General features: G+C 42.4%; 2 protein-coding genes across 3 annotated transcripts in view; both read right to left on the bottom strand.

Moving 5' to 3' along the window:
- Window positions 1-3,579, bottom strand: part of furina (furin (paired basic amino acid cleaving enzyme) a) — a 79,050-nt gene extending 75,471 nt beyond the window's left edge. The window contains exon 1 of one of the 2 annotated variants that reach the window (XM_069693586.1): window positions 3,440-3,579. The gene's annotated coding sequence lies outside the window, so the exon portion shown is untranslated. Of the gene's footprint in view, window positions 1-2,800; window positions 2,890-3,439 lie in introns of those variants that run through there. The other variant, XM_069693587.1, reaches the window with a different exon arrangement.
- A 1,014-nt stretch (window positions 3,580-4,593) lies between these two features.
- On the bottom strand, window positions 4,594-19,572 carry LOC138618083 (stereocilin). The gene is made up of 30 exons (XM_069693585.1): window positions 19,483-19,572; window positions 18,904-19,063; window positions 17,660-18,793; window positions 17,121-17,145; window positions 16,422-17,007; window positions 15,401-16,288; window positions 15,251-15,313; window positions 15,032-15,157; window positions 14,603-14,769; window positions 14,342-14,528; window positions 13,957-14,072; window positions 13,233-13,365; window positions 12,946-13,128; window positions 12,494-12,532; window positions 12,236-12,412; window positions 11,767-11,916; window positions 10,318-10,376; window positions 10,025-10,148; window positions 9,802-9,884; window positions 9,559-9,694; window positions 8,876-9,078; window positions 7,989-8,079; window positions 7,708-7,879; window positions 7,358-7,527; window positions 6,789-6,944; window positions 6,513-6,655; window positions 5,945-6,093; window positions 5,609-5,706; window positions 4,909-5,056; window positions 4,594-4,764 (listed from the first exon to the last, which is right to left on the bottom strand). Exons 2-30 carry the CDS (start codon window positions 19,028-19,030, stop codon window positions 4,676-4,678), a joined length of 5,922 nt encoding a protein of 1,973 aa, XP_069549686.1. The 5' UTR covers window positions 19,031-19,063; window positions 19,483-19,572; the 3' UTR covers window positions 4,594-4,675.
- Window positions 19,573-20,780: the final 1,208 nt, after the last annotated feature.

The raw sequence follows: 20,780 nt of genomic DNA, 5'->3' as shown, positions 1-20,780 counted from the left end.
CAGAGTGGGAACGTTCCCGAGGCTCTGTTTGATTTGGAGAAGCACACTAACTTGAAGCAGAGATGGCCGTGACCTCATCAGGCTGCTCAACCACTCAGTTTCTTTAACGTCACCCTGAAAACCACACACCACTGCATAAGCAATTCCCAACTACTTTGCAGTGTGCGAGACAAAAGGGGAAGCTGACTGTGGTGCTGCGAGTGGTCTTTAGTGTTACCACAGTGAATGATACCATATGTCAGACAGTAATAATAGAGGTTATTACAGAAAACAAGTCTGCCATATTCTAATTAACCAAGTATCATTAAACCCAAAGGATAATACCGCCATTACCATACTCATCAAGAAAATTTAAACAGGAAACAGTTTACACCTCATCGCTCCATTGTTTACATTTTACCGTGATAAAAACGTACTCAAATGCATTCAGCCCATACGAGCCTTTAAGCACACTCACATCATGCAACTACTGCTGGTTCTTCTATTGTGACACACATTAAATCAATATTTTGATATTTTTGTGCAGGCACACTGAAGTAGCCCCCAGAGTGTTTGGGCTATAATAACTTGCGCGCGCGTGCGTGTGTGTGTGTGTGTGTGTGTGTGTGTGTGTGTGTGTGTGTGTGTGTGTGTGTGTGTGTGTGTGTGTGGCAGAGCGATGAAACGACAACAATGATATTGACCATGTTAATTCATGAATATGCCATGAACAACACTCAGAAATTACACTGGCGTCATCTGCTATATATTGGACGAATTAAATACCACCAAAGATCCTCAAATCAACATTATTCTTCAGTGTGACACAGCGGTGTTTTCATAGCAGGTCGGCAGAGGAAAACCAGCAAAGTGTTACACAAACAGCATTCTCCTACTTCAAGGTAAATATTCAGAATACAGCAGTAATTTACTTTCTTCTTTTATACAAGAGTGGGTAAAGTATTTCACTTGTCTCTGCATTTAAATGAATCATTTATTGTAAATGTGCATCAGAGGGCACTTATTCTGAAGACTATCGGTTAGCATCTTGAGCAAATGCTTTCAAATTTTAACTTATTTCCTCATATTCCCAAATATGTGGTTCAAACTAGACTACTTATATTGGAAATGAGCATCAAATAGGGTGACTACAAATATGGATTTAAAATATTTCCATGATCATTTAAATGAAATTTAAATCATTTTAATTCAATTTAAATTAAACAACGGGAGCACAAAACTGCAGAATATTATTGTCTGTATTTTTTTTTTAAAGTCTCTGGATGATGCACAGTTTTCCCTGCTCAACAACACACCCATAAAACAGGGCTCATGCCATTTAAAGAGGTTCAACTGCACCGTCAACATTTTTTGTTAAACATTCCTACTTAAGGGCCTCAATTAAATCCACTTTTAAATTGGATATCTATTAAAATGGAAAAGGAAAACGGTGGCAATGTGAAAGCTTTAGGACTTCTGTCTTCAAGAAAGGGGAAAACGAAAAGTTAAAAACATGCAATCTGTTAATGGAAAATGAGCATTGTGTAAATCCTAACCCTGGCACAGTTATATGTATGAAAGCTTTTAGTCAAGCTCTAAAGAGGAACAGGAGAAACATCAAAGTTGAACCTCTTTTGTCACTATTTGCCCTTTTGAATAAACACTTCTAACAACAGGAGTGTATCATTACTTCTCTCTGGGGATTCAGCTTTGGACCGTTTTCTTTTTTTCCACATCCCTGCTTCTTAGACAATGCTTTAAAAGTACATGGTCGTAACAAAACATGCAGTCATCACAGCAGCTTTAAAAAGGTACCGACTCCAATTGTTCACAAAGTATAGTGTGCTTTGCTACAATTTTTACAAACATGCTGCATTTTTTTTTCTTTTTTTTTCTTTGTTGTAAAACATTTTCGAGGCATAAAGTCCAGGGTGACTTTTAGCACTCCTAATTAATAGGCTCGCAAACAACAACAAAACCTCGGTTGTATCTTCTTCTTCTTTTTCCCCTGCGACATTTGTTTTGTTCCAGTGCTGTCATCTAACTACTTCTCCAGACTTCCTGCAGCAATGTCAGCATCATACAAACAATTCCACTACATGGGCAACTCTTTCTAAGTTCACTTTTCCCGAGATAACAAGTAAATAGGTCAATTCCATGAAGGAGGCCGTACAGCAAGGAAACTTTCCTCAATGTAAACTAACAAGTTATCACTGTACGGGAGAGGCATTCGGCCAAAACACCTCTACCACCTTGTCATTGGTGTGTATCCATGATGATCAGAAGCTCAATAGAGTCAAACCCCAGAGGTATACATTATAGGATTACTGGAAGCACACACACACACACACACAATACAAGCATGTCACTTCACACAATGTCGCAATCTGTGACACTGAAGATCCACTGTTCGCTTTCGATGAATTTAAGTTTCCCAAAAAAACGTTTTTTTTTTTTTAGAGAAAGATAGTCTAGATTAGGTTTCAGCAAATAAAGTTTGCAAATAAAACTTTAACCTCAGTCTATTAACTATTCACATTGCCACATTTGCAGCCCAGCACTGGAAGGAATCGGCGTTGCCTTAGTGTCCATAATCACTTGGTGTTTAATATTAAAATGAAAGAAAAGTGTCCTATAAATTGCACGAGCCTTCAAAAGACTGTATTGAGCAGAGATGAGCTGCACTCAAGATCAGGAAGGAGAAAAACTTCTCTCGCTCAGGCCTGTAACGCTAAAACACTTTAGTGTTTGCGAGCTTGAAGTTTAAAGGGTTTCCTTATAATCAGCAGTACGACAGCATACAGCGGCACTATTGACTCACCTCACGCGTCAAGTCAGTGACAACAACACGTAGTCACAGTTTGGCTCGGGGCAGCGGCTCGAGCTGATCCGATGGACAAATATGTCTGAAACTGTACCGCACCGTGATTAATGCAAACTTGACGCCGCGGTAGGCTGACCTGCTCCGTCTCACAGGTGCCTCCCCCTTTTCCTCTCCCCTCATCCACCCTGACAAACATTTCCGAGCCTGTCTTGCTCACAGTTTTTTTTTTTTTTTTTTTTTTTTTTTATTTTTACTACGAGTGCCGTGCGAGCGGCGCGGATCCGCAAAAACACCAGATTTGTTTTTTTCCTCCAACTCCGCAGGAACAACCACAGAAACCGGACGCGGCGCAGTCGACGTCAGCTCGGCATGCGTGTGTGTGTGCGCGCGCGCGCGCGCGCGTGTGTGTGTGTGTGTGTGTGTGTGTGTGTAAGAGAGACCTCTCTTCTTCGAGCAGACACACACACACACGCAAACTGACAGCCACCCGGGATCAATAACACAGCAAGCCGTCCTCGCCCGGTCCCGTGTCAGCGCCCCGGTGGTAACAGCTCGGTAAACTCGGCAGCCACGAAGCCCAAACAAGTAGAAATACAAGCTAAAGCTGAAGGGAAACTTAGCAACCGCTCAACTTACCAGCTTCCTTTTACATCCTGCTTCGACCCGGCTTCTTGTTGTCTCACACCGACGTGTTACAACCGACGACGGCACGGCGAAGCGACTGAAAAACTGATAACAGCGAATCGCTGGTTATAAATAGTCATGATACCCCTGCGGTGTACCGCTGAGTGGTCCGTACAAGCCCCAGGAAATACGTCACGGCCGTGGATAAAGTGGAGACGTTAGAGCAACACCTACTTACCGAGCAGCAGCGCTGCGACACCCCCACCTAGTGGTCACAGGTGGCGTAGCACCCGTTAGCCGCCTCCGAGGCTGCAGCAAGAACTATTCAAAAGTAGGCTACTAGGACAATAATGTACAAATATTTCATGAGTAAAAAAAACAAGTTAAAGTCCAGCATGAAAAATCCCACTGAAGTAAAAGTACAGAAGTAGGAAATTATATTTTAAATATCGCAGTAAAAGTTGCCCAATCATTTTGCTCATGTGACTGATATATTATTGGAAATGACTTTATTAGAATATTAATCAGTGTGTAAGCAGCACGTTACGGTTGGATCTGATGCAAGTGGTGCTAGTTTGAACTACTTTATATCCAGTTTTATGTTCAAGCGCTAAAAAAAAAATAAAGACTAATTAAATCTCTATATGTTGGAGCTGTTAATCAGCGACATCTGAAATGTGACTCTGACTATATTGATTTTTGTAAGGCATCCTCTGTAACAACCTGCAGGACTCCTTCAGTACCATTTTAAGTGCCTAAAAACATGGACCAAACTCTGTCAATTCTGTAATGGGACCACATTCAAAGTTTGTTCTTTTCATTGGAAGTTTAGTTGTTTTTTTGTTGTTTTAGTTGTAACCTAATAAACCAACGTTTCCTTGTTGAAATAGTTGGGTGATAGATTATTTGTTGTTTTGCTCCTCATAAATCATGACAGCTTAAAACAATGAAACAAAGTTTATTAATTGACTAATTACCATGAATTAACAATTACTCACTCCATTAGTTTCTGTGATTGTTCCAACAAAAGACTATTACACACAAAACAGCCACAGACACTGATTTACAATCTGTCAAGCTGATAAATCACATGAAAGTAAAACATCCACAGCAGAGCACAGTCAAAAGCAATGTAAAGAAAAGGACCAACACACAGAAGGAACAGATCAGTTCAAAATATTTATTTGAAGTACAAATACGATGATATCAAGGGAGGTCAAAGGATCAATTAAATGTTGTTCCAGCATTTTAAATCAGTTGCCATAATAAGAGGCACAGAGCCAGTGAGCATGAAGTGAAGCTGTGAGTGTTTGGGACTGCAGGAGCCGAGTTTCTTCCTGTGGAAATAAAGGGAACACAGAATTTATCATGCGCATAATAAGACAAATCCTATTTACTATTTAGTAGAGACAACTATCGTGACAACTAACTGTAACAGGCCCAATATGAGGGAGGTTTATTATTTTTTTCTGAAGCGGCACCTCTCAGCTCCAGTAGGACGTCTCCTTCATATCGAGCGAGTCCGACAGCATGTCTCTGTTCAGTGTCCAGCTCTTCCCACTGCTCCTCGGTGACAGCCCACGCCTGCTCCGCGCTCAGCCACGACAACTGAACCGAACTAAACACCACCTGTCAGGCACACACACAACACAACATCTTATTGCCAGGAATGCACACATGATGTGGCACTTTGTTTTCTTTAGCTTTACATTCCCCCAGCTGTTTTTAGAGAAAGTCAGGTCAATTCAGAGCTCTATGATTCGTAAGTTACAGAAAGAAGACTGAGTAGCCTATAATTGTGTTGAAAATGTCCTAGTCTGTGTGTTTTTCCTATTACATATTATTATTATTATTATTACATATACTTTTTTGAAGCCTACCAAAATATATGTGCATAGTCGTTGATGTAGTTTTTTCACGTCTTTGCTTTATACAAGTGTTCAGTCTATTAAGTGAGTCAGGCACCCAGAAACTGAGGTATTTATCATGTTTACCTGTACTCTGCATTCCTATCTTTTACCTTTAATGAGGCTATGGCTGCTAAATAAAACATCTGAAAACTGAACAATTCAGCTAAAAATGTGCCATTAGTGTCACAAAGTATATCAATCTCTACTTAAGCTGAACAATACTGTCCTCAAACTGCAGATAAACAACCTTAAAATGATGGTTGAAACTCACTGCTATCTTTTTTGGTGACATCAGGGCGATAGCTTCAGGGGCGATTCCCTCCACTTGTTCTTTTAACAGAGCTGACAGCACCATGTCGGGCAAGCCCGCTGCACAGAGACACACACACACAGATAATTAATGTTTTCATGTCACATCACAGGAAGCGCTTAGAAAAACTTTTCCTGTCTCACTCTCAAACCAACACCAACAGGGATACTCCTAATTTGACCTATCCATCCGTGAGCTGTCATTCCCTTCTTTCACCACTCTCACTCTTTGAAAAGCAATTAAAGGCAAGTTGATCACAAAAGTTTACACCCCCAAGGATATAATGCTCCACTGTACCTGCCAATGTCCCAATTTCAGTGAAAACATCCGGTCCCCAGGTATTAACTGGCCCAAAGGCCTCCGGTCTGGACAAACAGCTTGTTAGCGCCTCCATCTGCTGTTCGGTGCATGTCAGGGACGTGTCCCGCAGGAACAGGGCGGCCATACTGCCGTTTCAAGGGAAAGATTAAGGACTTAACCCCCTCTGAGGATATGCAAAATGTTTTTATGAGGTTTGTCTTGCTAAGAAATGTGCTCCAACTTCCTGTTAGCGAGCATCTGTTTGCAGGTACCTGATATCAGTTTAATTTTTCTGAAACCACAACAAGGAGGGTGTTTCATTTCTATTCATAGTTTTACAAATGACAACATTTGCAGTGTTTGTCTGCTCCTTTTAAATGTATAAGGCCAATCTTGGTCATATTCCTCTTTGTGGATGTCATTTGACATATGCTTTGATAATTTCTGTGATTGCTCCTGCACATTCTCTGTCTATCTTGCTTTGACAAGTTATAAATTGTAAGTAGAGCTACATGGTACAGCAGTGTAGGAATGCAGGTAATCATAACTCTATTATTTGACTGACCTGAGGTTGTAGGGGCTCAGTCTTTTGATCTCTGAGGGATACAAACCACAGATCAGATGACCCAATGCTGCTAGATCATCAACTGATAACTGATCCACCTTCAGTTTGCGTTTCCGCATCACGCTTAAAATCACTGCTCTCATCTGAAAAGTCAAACAGGAACATTTACCACATATCTATGGACATATCAAGGTAATCAAGTTGTGATTCTGTCATTTACTTTAAGTTTTATGTCGGAATAAGACAAAAATTCAAAAAATTGAAAATTAAGTTCACCTTTTTAGGGCTCCAGTCGGTCAGTGTGCCCAGATGGGCCAACACACCCAGATCGATGAGACTAGTGTCCTGCAGCTCTCTCTCTCCCATCTCAGTAACCACTGAGCCCAGCGCCAGCACCTGATCCGCTCTCAGCTCTCTGACCGGACTGAAGGACTGGATTGAATGAAGAACCAGCGAACGGTTCGACCACAGATTATATGGATATTAAAATATTTCCGACAGACAAAAACAAAAACAAACAAACAACAACAAAAAAAACGATGATTTTCAGACACATTTATACCAAGAAATCATGTTTTGGTCTTTCGATCTTCCTGACAGGGACAACATATGAACTGAGAGTGGAAACAGATCTTCTACATCAGAAATCAGTCTGTGAAAAACGCTGCAGGGGTGTTACACATTGTTCCTGACTGACCCAAATAGTGTCTGCATAATCCCTGAGAGAGAACATGTTTCATTTCTGCTGGTGTGGAGGAGAACAATGTGTGGAGACGCCTTAAGGGCGAATCATAAGCTGAGAAATTGTAAATGTTGTGTGGTTTTGTAAGTGGAGTTTCACTGACCTGCCTGAGTTTCACCCAGAGTGTTCGGCGCTGCTCAGAGCTCAGTGAAGGATCCTGACCAAAGACCTCCACACACTGCTTCAGCTGCTCCTGGGACATGCGGCTGAGCTGAGTGGATGTCCAGGCTGAAGGAAACGTCCCTCTGATGTCTGCACAGCTGGGAACTGGCACTGCTCAGAAAAAAACAAAGGTGAATTCAGTGAAATGATACCAACAGAAACCTCCACAGTCAGATTGACACTTCTCTGCAGTGGCTGAGAACTACCTGCCATGTACAGTAATAGAGCTTTTAAAAATGTAAAATACATAATACACAATACATTTCAGGCTGTAAGAAATATTTATTAAACCCTTTGCCCTCCTGCTCCTTGCTTTGACGATCCCTCGAATGAGACTCTGAGTCTGCTGTCTGTGGCGATGCTGGTCCACACTCTGAGTAATACACACTCCACCAACCACGCTGTCCTCCCAGCGCCTTTGACCCACTAGGACCTGCTCCACTATGTCCTTATTCAACACGGCCTGTACGAGGGGAACCAAATATGCATACGGGTCAGGATATGTCTTAGAAAACCAGAAAAAGTCAAATTGAATTAATTATTTGCATGGGTGGAGAATTTTGGGTGCTTACCAATGGGATGGAGTTAATCTGCTTTATTGAAAGAGCAAACATCAGCCTGCCCAAATGTTCAACATCCTCAACTTGCCATTTGGATGGCTCTCTGGCAAAGAAGCACATATATCCTATCATTACTGCTGCTTTATGTAATCCATGTCTTACTGCAAGAACAATGCTGGAATTGTCCTATCAAGCATGTATTTTATACTGCACACAAGCTATTGTACTCTATACTGACAGATGTGGGAGAGTTTTTGTTTTCAAAGGTCAGTATTTGTTAGCCAAGCTGCAGACCTTTGGCTCTGGGGTTTGTTTTTCTGTTACTCGTTCCACCGCAGCTCTCAAGTGAATTCTACTAAACTGTTGGCAGGCTAACATTAGCATTTAGCTGAAAGCTGTAAAGTGCAGCCTGACAGAGCAGCTGGCACAGCTGCACCCTCTTTTTACAAATCATGATCAGCCACTCTGAAACATTTCCTGGAATTTAAAAGCCATGATCAGCCTTCAGCCTTAAAATCAACATTTGTTATCAGAAAGTATTACAGATTGAATAACTGCAAGAATAAGCATTTAATCCCTTCATAAATCATGAATACTTTCTGGCAACAGTATTGTTGTTGTATGAGTGCACATCACATTTAAGATTATTTTACAATTTGAACATAATGGCTTTATATATTTTATAGGTATATCACGATATGCATGTGAGTTAGGTCAAATAAATACATGTCATATATCATTTGTCATTAACAAGCCGTTACATGTTTTTTCAAAGATTGCTGATTGCAGTTTTGCAACTTACAAAAATAAATAGTGACAGTAATTCAATTTATCTCCACTCGACATCTTATTGATCCAGTTATTAAAAACAAGGATGTCCTGCAGATGTGTTGCTTTACCCAAGCAGGTCTTGTTGAGTGAGCAGGGCACTAATATCTCTCAGAGCCTCTTTAGGAAGGCAGAAACTCTTTATCTCCTCCAGCCGCAGAGCCAGCGCTCCTCTGTCCACCAGAGCTAGACTGTCCCGGTCCAGGAAAGGCAGCAGCGGCCCCAGGGCGTCCACAGTGGTGCCATCAATCTGCCCTTCAGCCAGAGAAGGACCCTGTGGAGCATCACATACAGAGAGTGGGCCTGGATCACAGGATTTCACACTGATATGACTGCACTTGTGTGAAAAGCTGTTGAGAGGATGATGAGGGTTTTGTTCTGAATCTCTCTCTCTCTCCATCTGTTTCTCTATATATCTCCGCTTGCTTAAGAAGCCTGAACCAACAAATGGAGTTTGTTCTTTCTGCCCCATAAATGTGTTAAAACAAATCAAATACATGACTCACTATCACCAACGCAAGCCCTGATTTAAGTATACCAGAAATAGCATCTCTGAGTTTGTCTGTTCTGGATTTTATCATGGTGGTGGTTTATCATTTTAATTACCTTGAGGTTAATGTAGGATTTCTATTTCAACTTAATGATGTTCATACATTTTAGCAGCAGGTGGTTCATAAACATAAAATTCAATTTATGCCTCATATTGGGATATGCAGTAAATTCAGTATTTGTATAGTCAATGTTGGTGTTTTACCAGCTCGGTTACGGCGTTCTCAGCTATGTTTGTCTGTTTATAATGTGGCAGTCTGAGGAAATCAGCAAAGTGTGTCTGAATGTGTCCCAAAACAGCTCTGAAGGATGCATTCGAGAGGTTCTCCATCATTGCCACACTGCAAAAGAACAGGACAGAAGTTTAAATGTAGTGATCTTAAGATAAACTGTGAAACAGTTGTGTATAGTAAAGAGTAAAATATGTGTGAAATAAGGTAATATTTACGGTAATGTTGCAGCAAACCCAGGACTCAAAGCACTGAGGTCGAGTTTAGGTTGTTTCTTCAGTTCCTCCACGACACATTTTCGCTGGTAACACAGCCAAGACACATCTGAACTTGTTAGTATTAAAACATAATTTTTAATTTGTTATGGAAGCATTCATTTTCATGGCTGTCTATCAGAGACAGTGATAAAGAGTTGGAAGGATGTTGAAGTTTGTTCCTCACCAGCGCAGGTCTCATGCCTCCAGGCAGCTCACTAACAAACTGAATCAGCTGTGCAAAATCTGTATCATTGGTCCAAAGCCTCAAAAGGTCACAACTTACTCCACCGGCTATAAGACCCAGATTCCTATGTGTGAAACAGAGGTCATTATTGAGTGTTTATTAAGTGAGTATCTGACATGAAAATGACTCCAACTGCATGTCTTTGTTTTGAGTTTTTACAAGAGTTAGTTTGCATGCAAAATTATATTTTGACTGTAACAGTGAATGTTTTGGTTCAAGTATGTCGAACCTACCTCGCTGACTTGCTGGTAATGTTTTTAAATTCACGGATCTTATTGAACAGAAACTGAGCCTGTACAGAAAAGATAAAACATCAGAGTCAGAATTTTGTTCTTTATCGTGACAATGAAAAACCTTTTAATAAAAAAAATTAAAAAAATGGAACTAACTAACTATTTTAAAGAACAAGCCACAATATGAGTATAATGTCCACGTTTAAGCTCCTTTACAACCAATCAAGTTTCAATCTGTGCGCATTGGTTTTCAAACTGTACTGAAATCAGCTGAATTAGGTGCTTATAAAGCTTAAGAAAGATAATTCTATAAGCTAATTCCTACAAATACACCTTAACGGTCCTTTTTAGTATTCAGTACAGTATTATCATTTGTTACAGTAGTTTTTGTCAGTGGGACCTGCAGCACTCCACATAAGTCTTTAACATACACAAACAGATGTTTCAGTGAATGCTTTTGTTTGGATATTTTGTAAAAGAAAATTGCTCACTATCGGGAACCTTCAAAGTAATATCAATCTGCCGCTCTGTTTATAGAGGAAAAAATGCCACCTTTCCAGCCTGAGGGTCGTTAAAAGCTAAGGATGTCATGTATAACAGTTACAAATCTGACTGTTTTGACTTTTTCATATTTCTGGTACTTTCTGGGATATTCAGTGCTCACAGAAGACAGATCATGTTGTTCACCCATGTTTTGTGTTTTTGTTTTTTTAATAATCTCAACACCTTTCCTTCAATGTCAACATCAGGCCCAAATATTCATGTTTCCCAAAGTTTGACCCCTTTTAATTTTAAAGACTCCCCATGCTTTTGTTTCACATTCAAGCCAAGACTTGAGAACTGAACAGACAGCATCTGTAAGGATCTCTTGACTACCAAAGTTAATAATTTCTGATGTTTTGTTAAAAGGCAGATCGATTCCTGTTAAACACTGAATTTACTAAATTAAACATATTATTATGACAGTAATTATGAATTTTACCCTGAGACCAATGCTGCAGCATGCTGGTCATTGAACCATTTAGTATAAATGGAATATTTTAGGTTTAACATTCAGTGTCCCCTTGCCAACTTTGAAGTCGATATTTAATGAAAAGGGCCATCTTTATAGATTTGACTCAGGCCTTGTTAGGCTGAGAACAGGTGGTGAAAGCAGGCTAATACAGCCTTGGCTGTGACAAAATCCCTTTAAGGTAGCCATTATTAATTTAGGCTACACTCCTCCACACTATTGTACTACATCCAAACTAATTAGCTTGATAGCAGCTGATGTGAATGGAGTATTAATATCCTGAAAGGCTCATCTGAAGCATATCCAATGAGTTGCAGATTAATGGGAGCAAAAACCGAAGCTGGTAACATTTTCTTCTTTGGAGCGGGAAACCTATTGTTGTCATATCAATGTCGTGTTAAACAGCACACAAAGGAAGATCAAAGTAAAATGTGCACCTGCTGTGGCGACCAGTGCATGTCTCTGTACAAGCTGATGCCTCTCACAATGGTTTCTCCATCCATGGCCTGAATCAGCTTCCTCAGAGGAACAAATGGTAAAAGACAGTTTATCTGCTGAGTCATGTTCCCCAAGTCTGTGTGTGGAGCCTGTTGACATGCAACAACAACAACAAAAGAAAACGTTGTAAATTGAAACCCAAAAGCCTTTAAAGGCCCGTTGAGAAACACAAAGCGGGCTTCACACATGTGGATCAAATGAACTCCTTGTATTGTTCCAGATTAGACAGATATCAATATGTCTAATGTGATATTTTCCAGTATCTTTGGGGCTTCTCACACAATCTACAGGACGGTGATGTTGAATCTTATCAGCTATAATGCGACACAACACAGGAGCCACAGAAAACTATAAGAAATATGAAGAAAAAGAGCGAGAAGTGATGCACTGAGAAAACAAAGCAGTCACCTCCTGCATTGCATTGTATAACATGGCTCTGTGGGCAGGTTTAAGCTCAGTTAGCAGTGTTCTCCAGCAGTGACAGTGGGCAGCTTCACTGATCTCAGGCCACTGGAGGTGTCTGAGCACAGCAGGGGAGAGACCAGAGTGTAACGGCTTCAGTCTGCACAGTTTTTCCATGGTGAGCTGGCAGAAGAGAGAGAGACACAGTGGTGAGACTGCAGTTGGCTGAAATTCAAAACAAATACTTTTGAATGTCCTACTTACGTTGGTGTCCTTTGAAATCTTGGATAATATTTGAAATGCCTGAGGGGAGTATTTAAAAAAAGGTAAATATGCATAAAATACACAAAAGTTAATATTTTCAGACAGTTCACACAGGTCAAATATTAAATCAATGTTTGCCCTTTTTTGTAGATATTGGATTGCCATTTAACTGTGAACCTGCAGCGATGACAAAAATCTCCTCATTACATATTTTTGTCAATGTCTTTTTTGTGAAAATGGGCAAGGGATCGTAGATCCACAGAGCATCTCAGAGAAAAGACTAATGATTGCTGTGACAATTTAGAAACTTTCAGAGAAACCTTCCATTCACAGTTTCACTTGAAGCCGATGACGAGGATGAGAGGTTAGGTTAGGTTAGGTAGTTACTTTATTAATCCCCAAGGGGACTTCTTTTTTTTTTAAAAGAGAGAAGAGATGTAATCCATGCTGACCTGTGCTGGAGAATAGCTGTGTAACCCGGGTTGTGCCAGGATTTCCACAAGATGTTGTGTGGGGAGAGACAGCAGGAAGGAAGCTCCTAACTGGGGCAGCAGCCCACTGAGAGCAGACAGCTGTGGAGAAGCCATGTTGCTGGCATTCAGGCTCTGAACTGCTGGTATCAACCAGGAGGACATCTACCCATGACACACAGTCCAACAGAGTTAATCAGACATTTTCTGCACAGCACTGAAAAACAAACTGTAATTCATGTTAGTGGTTCAAAGACGTTGGTCCTCACCCTGCCACTGGCACTGAGGAACCCATTGGATATGCAGTGAGACAGCTGCTGCCAGAGAGCAGAGGACACATCTATGTCCTGAAGGTATGAACCCAAGTCTGCTGGATCCAGGTAGCATGCAAGGACTCCTAATCTGCAAAAGAAAGTGTTTATCAAAACAAAAATAAATAATAAAACAAAGCAACACAATTATATAGAAAACTGAGCATAAGGAGGGATTAGATGTGCTTTCTAGTTCATATGATATAATATATCCATATCTAAACAAATCTCTGACCAGAGTTGTTAAGAAAAAACCTAAAGACTTTGCTACAGGCTCCCACTGCTCCACCAACTGCCCTCTGAACATGTACTCTCACTACCAACTTCCTGTTAAGTTCGACAACTAGACTTTCTTAGCTGAAACAATAGTTTAGTTTAAAGTCTCAAACAATTAAGATTAAAAAAAAATTTAAAAACTTGCTTTGCCAATTTTGTATAAATAAAGAAATTAATTTATCACATTTTATAGACCTCAAGGATGTACACCATGAGTTGTGCTGAGTTACACGGACTGAAAACAAATGTTTGTTTAGAAGAAAACTCCACAAGGCACCTGTAACCATCATCACGTGTTGTCAGGTGATCTCCAATGGTCTAAACTTTCAGTATCTTTCAATGATCACAAACATGGACAAGCTTAAATAAATACAAACAAAATTAGGCTATCTGCTGTAGGTCCCACCTCAGTATGTTGTCACTGGTGAGATTCTTCTTCCTACTGAAGAGGGTCCGGAGCACATGGCGCCCCCTAACACCATCCAGACTTCCATTGCCTAACAACTCCATCAGGGGAGTAAGCTGAAGGAGACAACAGACTCATTGCATACAGAGGGGTGACATATTGCAGGAAAAACAGACAGTGTCATGGTCAGGTTGGTGTTCAGCTTTGGTGACTGTAAAGATAGCAAATGATCCTTTGTCTGCATGTAGGCATCTGTCTGTCCGATCATATATTTACTTTTTCCCTTGAATCCGTTTCTTTATAAATCAGCTAAACATGCCCTAAGTCAGTGAAAGAGATACAGCAGTCATGTAAAAAGCTTTAAATGAGTGAAATGCCCTCTAACCTGTTGTGATGTCAGCTGCTGAAAATGACTGATTGGGAGGTAAGGCAGAAGAGGGAGGATGGAACTGAGGAAGTACGGTGGCCACGTAGGGACATCACCCACCACACTTGACTGCAGGAGTCTTTTTACAAAGGCCTTTTTCTGCAGTGACTTCATCTCTGAGCTGTGGTCACGAATAGCTGTCAGCCTGCAGAAGTTGTTAGCATCAGAGGAGCAAGGATTTTTGAAATAAATAGGATCAGTTGTTGGTCCGTAACTCACACACTGTCGTTGACAATAAGAGAGGCTGGGAAGCTCATGATGTCAGAGATGGACATGAAGGGAATGAACTGAGAAAGGTCCACAAACAGCTCTGGGGTCACTCTGGGGAACTTATGGATGAAAGCAGCTGTCATTGTTTCCATGGCCTGCAACTCTTTTTGAGAGGCCTGGCAGAGAAAAACAAAACAAAAGAAACCAGGAATAGATGTGTATTCAATTGGGCTCTTTAACTACGCCTGGCCCATGACGTGTATTCAAGCATTCCTACAGCACACCACATTGCAATAACAAACAATCAAAAGAACTGTTTATCATGTGTTAATAACCACATTACAGATCCTCCCGATCTCTTACTTTATTTACCCAATCAATTAGCTCCTTTAAAAAGAGAAAGCGTCACTCATTTTGAGTGCTCTAAGAAGGACTAACCTGGCTGGTTTCAACTTGAAGCTGGTCCCAACTTTGATGCATATGGGAGAGAAATCTTTTAACAGCGTCTTTTTCAGCCGACATCACAAGAGTTCGAATGCTGTCTCTCGGCATCTGGAGGTACTCCTGGGAAGATAAAGGGATTCACCTAAATCTAGTTTTCAGTGATCTGATCTGTTGTGAAATGTTAAATGTGATTATAGCTGCACAGGCCAGTACCTGCAGCAGAACCCTGAGAGCAGATGAGTTGTCGTCTTGCTGGATGAGGTCCCACAGGACGGGCTAATGTACAGCAGAAACAGGTTATTCACTCAGTGTGTGTGTAAGAGACAGAGTGTCTGTGTGTGTCAGTCAGCTACTGTATCTTACACTAAAGCAGCTCAGCAGGTCCTCTTTCAGAGTGGCGTTCTGCTCTCTTCGCAGGAAGACTCCTACGGTGTGAAGGACACTCATGGAGGCTTCTGGCTGCAGTGTGGCCCAGGATGTGTTGTCAAGGAGACTGGAGAGGAGGATTGCCTGACCCAAACCTTGTCTTGCCTCCCTTTCACCCTCATCCAGCCCTGACGACAGGCCCACCATGAAATCCAAGACTCGCAACACATATCCCAGTGCCACCAAAAAACCCTCACGCTCCCCTGCCTCCACCTCACACACGCTCAGCTTGTGCAGGACGTCTACCAGCAGTGGGGCCGGGTCCACACACAGCTGCGCTGTGTCAAACTCATATGGCGCTGGGAGCATGTCAAAAAACCTCTGCAGGTAGCACTTCCTGCCCTCCTGTTCTGCCTGCAGATCAGCACAGACATCAACCAACTGAGGCATCGATCTTAACAGCTGATGGTAGAGCGTGGTGTTCAAACAAATGTACTCCCTCAATCCATGTGTCTGTTCACAGAGCTCCAGGAGGGTGAAGTTGGTAAAATGATGCACAATCCACTTCTTGTACTGACAGATCTCCACGACGGTGTCATCATGGGAAAGGTTGTGCATCTTGGAGCAGTACGCTGCAGCCCAGCTGCCTTCTGGCAAGGACTGGTGAGAGTCAGGGGACTCTCTGCCACACAGAGCTGAGATCAGGACAGAGTTGTTGGGCAGGAAGCAGTGTCTGAAAGCCTGGGCACTGAGTGACCTGCTGCCCAGCTGAGCCAGGCAGTTCTCACTGAGGACTGGACTCCCTATCGCCTCACCTGGAAGCTGCACGCACAGGTCGTCTATACTTGTCTGGTTAAAAAAATTGTAGTCCTTTGTCAGTGCAGCCTGCAAATGGTAAAGTTAGAATGAGTTAATATATATTAAATGGATCTTTGCATTAAACAAAAAAAGCAATGCACAAATGTGTATACCCCCCGGAAAACCGTTATGCTAACTCATCTAAAATGTGATTCATTACCTGATGTGCTCTTTGCAGCCAGAAAGAGGAGTTGGCACACACTGTATTGTTGAATTCATGGGCAAAAAACTCACTGCAGACATGGACCCATAGGAAGTCGTCCTCAGCAGCAGAGAGGTACCAAGCTGCATCAGAGCATGTAGCATGCAGGTCGAGCCCCATCTGACCAATAGCAGGATTAACTGACCCATTCTCCCCTTCAAACAGCTTACAGTAGAGGAATACAGTGAAGTTGGAGACGCCGGTCAAGCCTGGGATGGATTCGTTACATGCTGCCTCCAGGATTTCTATGGAGGTGGAGTACTCCATCCCTTTCTGCTGGTTGCTGCTCTCTCTTGTTGTCCCTCTTTGTGACTGGCCGAAGCGGGAGCTGTGAGCTGCGGTGGAGAGTTCAAGAAGATGTTTTTGCTCGGAGATTCTTTGTGACGAGGGAGCTGTTTTTAGAGAGGACTGAGCTGGTGTTAGATGTGATCTTAGCTCCTCTCTCTCAGTGGACGGGCAGGACAGGAAGGGGAGAGAGCTCGGGAGGCCCTGGGAGTTAGCGCCTAAAGCCTGACTGTTCCACATCACATTGTGTCTTATCCCCCTACAAATGTATAAACAGAACAATGACTGTAATGTGAGTTGGTTTTGCCAACAATTTACTGTTAAACATGTCAAATAAATAATACAGTCAGTCATATTTCTAAAATATCTTACCATAGGATCAGCTGTCTCAGGTCACCTTAAAAGAGACCAATGAAAAGCAAATATTATTTGAAAATCAAAGTGAATGACTGGTGGAAAAAGCAGGTGCACGCAACAACTATGGCTAATGTAACAGTGCTGCTCAGCTAACAATGCCCAAGATCTAATGTTACTGACATCAATGGGAGGATAAAGAGATTAGATGGGCTAACAACAGATGCTTTCACCAGCCCGGATTATAATAAAGATTTTAAAGCAGTGTCAGTCACTGTCATGTTCTCCCCTGGATCTTGTAGGTGAAACCAGGGACAACTTCATTAGGCTTCTGACAATGATGATTCACTTCTGTACTGAGAATAAATTTCAATGAACATGTTGAGTTATTGGAGGGTGCTCTTTCTATTATTAGATTGTGTATATAAATGCAGTTCATTTAACCATTTCTGACAACACCAACTGATTTGAACTCAGCTTTCTGTCTAATGTCAATGAGTTCTCATCCCTTATGATTGTGCAAACAACGTGGGACCCTATCTGTATCATATACTCACCAACCGAGCACCTGCCCTGAGTGTTGGGCTGTGGCACGTCCACCAGGCTGCTGACATCATCAAGCAGTGCCATGGTAACCCGTGACACTTTCCTCCTCAGGTTACCATAAACAGAGCTCCCCACCCTGTGCAGAAGGCCTCTCCTCAGCCCGTCCAAACTCTGCACAAGAGCTAGATTTTCCTGTGCCACTTGGCCGCCTCGCTCTCCTCCACCTGAACGTGATAAAGCCTGGAGGAGGAAGCTCTGCATGGAGTCTCGCTCATCCTCTGTAGCCATCGTATCTTCCACAGATGCATTTCCAGCCAGCCCGTCCTGCCGCACGGCCTCAGGAGGCAAGCTAAAGGGCTTTAAACGTCCCCATGGGCTTGACCCCTTACTGTGTTCAGCAGCTTCCCCTGCTGGATGTAAACTGACCACAGGCTTCCAGTTGCGCGTTTCTAGAAATTGCAGCAGCTGCTGAAGCCAGCTGACACTAAAGGCACAATCATTACGACCCTTTAGAGCACAGATGAAGCCCTGCAGGCCTGCACTCGCCTGGCCATAAGTCCCACTGACCAGAGCCTGAAATGCCGCTTCCAGCACGGCACTAACTGTCCTCCAGTTCTGAGATAAGAAAGTCAGGAGGGGCTTTTGGGGCTGACGCTCCGATAGAGTAATAAGACTCTGCAGCAATCCCAACAGCCAGTCCCAGTGTGGGCTGCCCCTCAGAGACAAAAACCAATCCTGCAATCTGACGCTGGGTCGAGGGGGCACCCGGCCGTTCCACTGGTTCAGTGCAGCATTCTCTTCAGACTGGAGAAAGAAATGTAGCACCTTCTCCCACAGCTGCTCCTCATCTGGGCCCGCCGGCATCTCCTCCAGCTCAGCACCCATCTCTTGGAGGTACAGAGAGATGTTGTAGAGGAAGCCGGAGAGGCGATGTCTGTCAAATGGCTTGTTTAATGGAGGCAGGTTCTTGCTGGGAAGAAGACCAAGTGTTTTTAAACTCCCCATGATATTCCTCACCCAAGTGTGAACAGACTGGTCCTTGTTTGAGTCTGGAGGAGCCTTCTGGGGATTCAAACCACTTCCTTTACTCCATTTTGAAATGATCTCTTTCAGAATGGCATCTCTCCGGCTCTCTTTACCTCCTCCTAAAAGAGTACAATTAGAGGCCGCTTGAGCGTTGATCATTATGCAATAAACATGTGATAACAAACTTAAGAATACTGTATTTATTGATGTGTTCTGGTTCAGTACTCACCTGTCCTCTCAGGGGTACTTTGTCCAAGTAGAACAGCACAAACTATGATGCTTGTGAATTTAAGAGTGGCCATCCCTGACCCTTTCTCTGCCATCTTCATCTCATGCCAGCGTGCACAGTGACACATCGGTGTCACATGTTTCTCTTTGGGTTGTTTTCGCTGTCAATTTCACAAAACCATCATTTGAATGCATACAGGGTTGTTGTTGTTTTTTTTTCATTTACAGCGATGGGATGGACTCTAGGAGTAAAGTATCTCAGCAGAGAGGCAATATTAAACCTTAATGACCACATCGCCTTACCCCTTTCACTGCATGGTTAATAAAACCAGTATCAGTAATGTAATTAACTTTTACAAACAATAACCCTGAACAATTTAAGGTAGGTGCATATGTGATGCAGAAAGAGTGTCAATGTCCAATGTGAAGTAGAGTATTTAGATACACAGTAAATGCACAATGTTGATTGTTCAAGAGATTACGTTTCAAACAGCGTGTTTCAGTCCAAACCACTTTAGCAAATTTTAAATATCACTGTTCACTACCAATGACGAAAGAAAAAACTTTGTTCAGAACTCACCAGCAGTTATAGTCCATTCATGTCTTTAGATATCCTTCTAAGTGTCTGACAGCATCTCCTTAAACTTCACGGTGTCAACATACTCCTCACTGACCTCTTTCTGAGTGGCACTCTCTATTTCACCATCGCTCTGACTTTCTCTAGCTTCCACTCTCCCTCTGCACCCCTCCCACCAGTGTCCTCTGTCCCTCGCGGTTAATTTAACTGTTTGGGGCACTTGCTTTTTGTCTCTGGGGTTAAGGTTGATGTTTGGCATCAAATTTCATGATCATCCAACAGCGTACCATTTGGCTGTTTTCTACTGAGATTGTGCAGATAAATGACAACGGTTGGGTTTAAGTGTACATAATCCCTTAAAACCAACCAGCATGAGTTTCAATCTTTTGGGTCACTGCTCATATTTGGATGTGCAATATATTGTTTTAGGTGTTCCTGTAAGAGAAGTATTTTAGACCATCTTGGCTACAGGAAGGTCACAGCATTCAACTAGCTGCTCAAACAAGGTGAAAATCTGGATCATATTAATCACACCCGGGATGCTTCTATCTATGTCTCCCACTGACTAACTCTCTATCGACCTGGGACTCATCTTGTGACACTGGGTTTGTTGGGGGTGTAGTCTTACCGACGGGCTGGACCAGCAGGACTGTGCAGGCTGTCACTGCTTAGACACATTTATCCTTCGGTCAAGCAAACTTACAATTGAGCCCTGTGCAAGGGCACAGGAGCGGGCTACCCAGCGTCAGACCACTGTCTGCAGGCCCTGAAATCCTAGAGGCCTGAGTGAAAGGACCACCCCAACCCCCCTCCACTTGCTTAAGCTGTATGATACTGTGGCCTGCACAGGGACAATAACTTCCTCCTGTATTATTGATGCCGCGGGGAACAGCGATCACTCAGTGCAGCAGGGCTCGATTCACCACGGGAATAGTCAATGAGAAACTGGATCTGCCCCATACCTCCCTCCGCTCTCTGCTGGAAACTCAGTCATGGCACTGGGGAAATCAGCTGGTGAAAGTTGCGGTTGAGATTGGAATACTTGGTTTGAGTCCAATTTTTTAAGAGAATAAAAGCATAAAGACTTCAGTACTAAATTTAGTTGCTGAGAGATCAACCATCCTGGGTGTAATCGTGTCCCTTTGTTTTGCTTTTTTTGTGTCACATAACGTTGAGATTGACATTTAACTTTCTTGCTGCCAGATTAAGCTCAAGACCAGAGGGGCCTTTAACTTCATACATCATTTACAGTCACAATTATAACTGGAATTATAAAGTTCATACCCAATAAACCCATGGCT

Source organism: Brachyistius frenatus, unplaced genomic scaffold (assembly GCF_029030835.1).
Source record: "Brachyistius frenatus isolate BFR_SWC_R1_liver_20210118 unplaced genomic scaffold, ASM2903083v1 Contig_15, whole genome shotgun sequence".
NCBI lineage: Eukaryota > Metazoa > Chordata > Actinopteri > Embiotocidae > Brachyistius > Brachyistius frenatus.
This window is presented reverse-complemented; position numbering and strand designations above follow the sequence as displayed.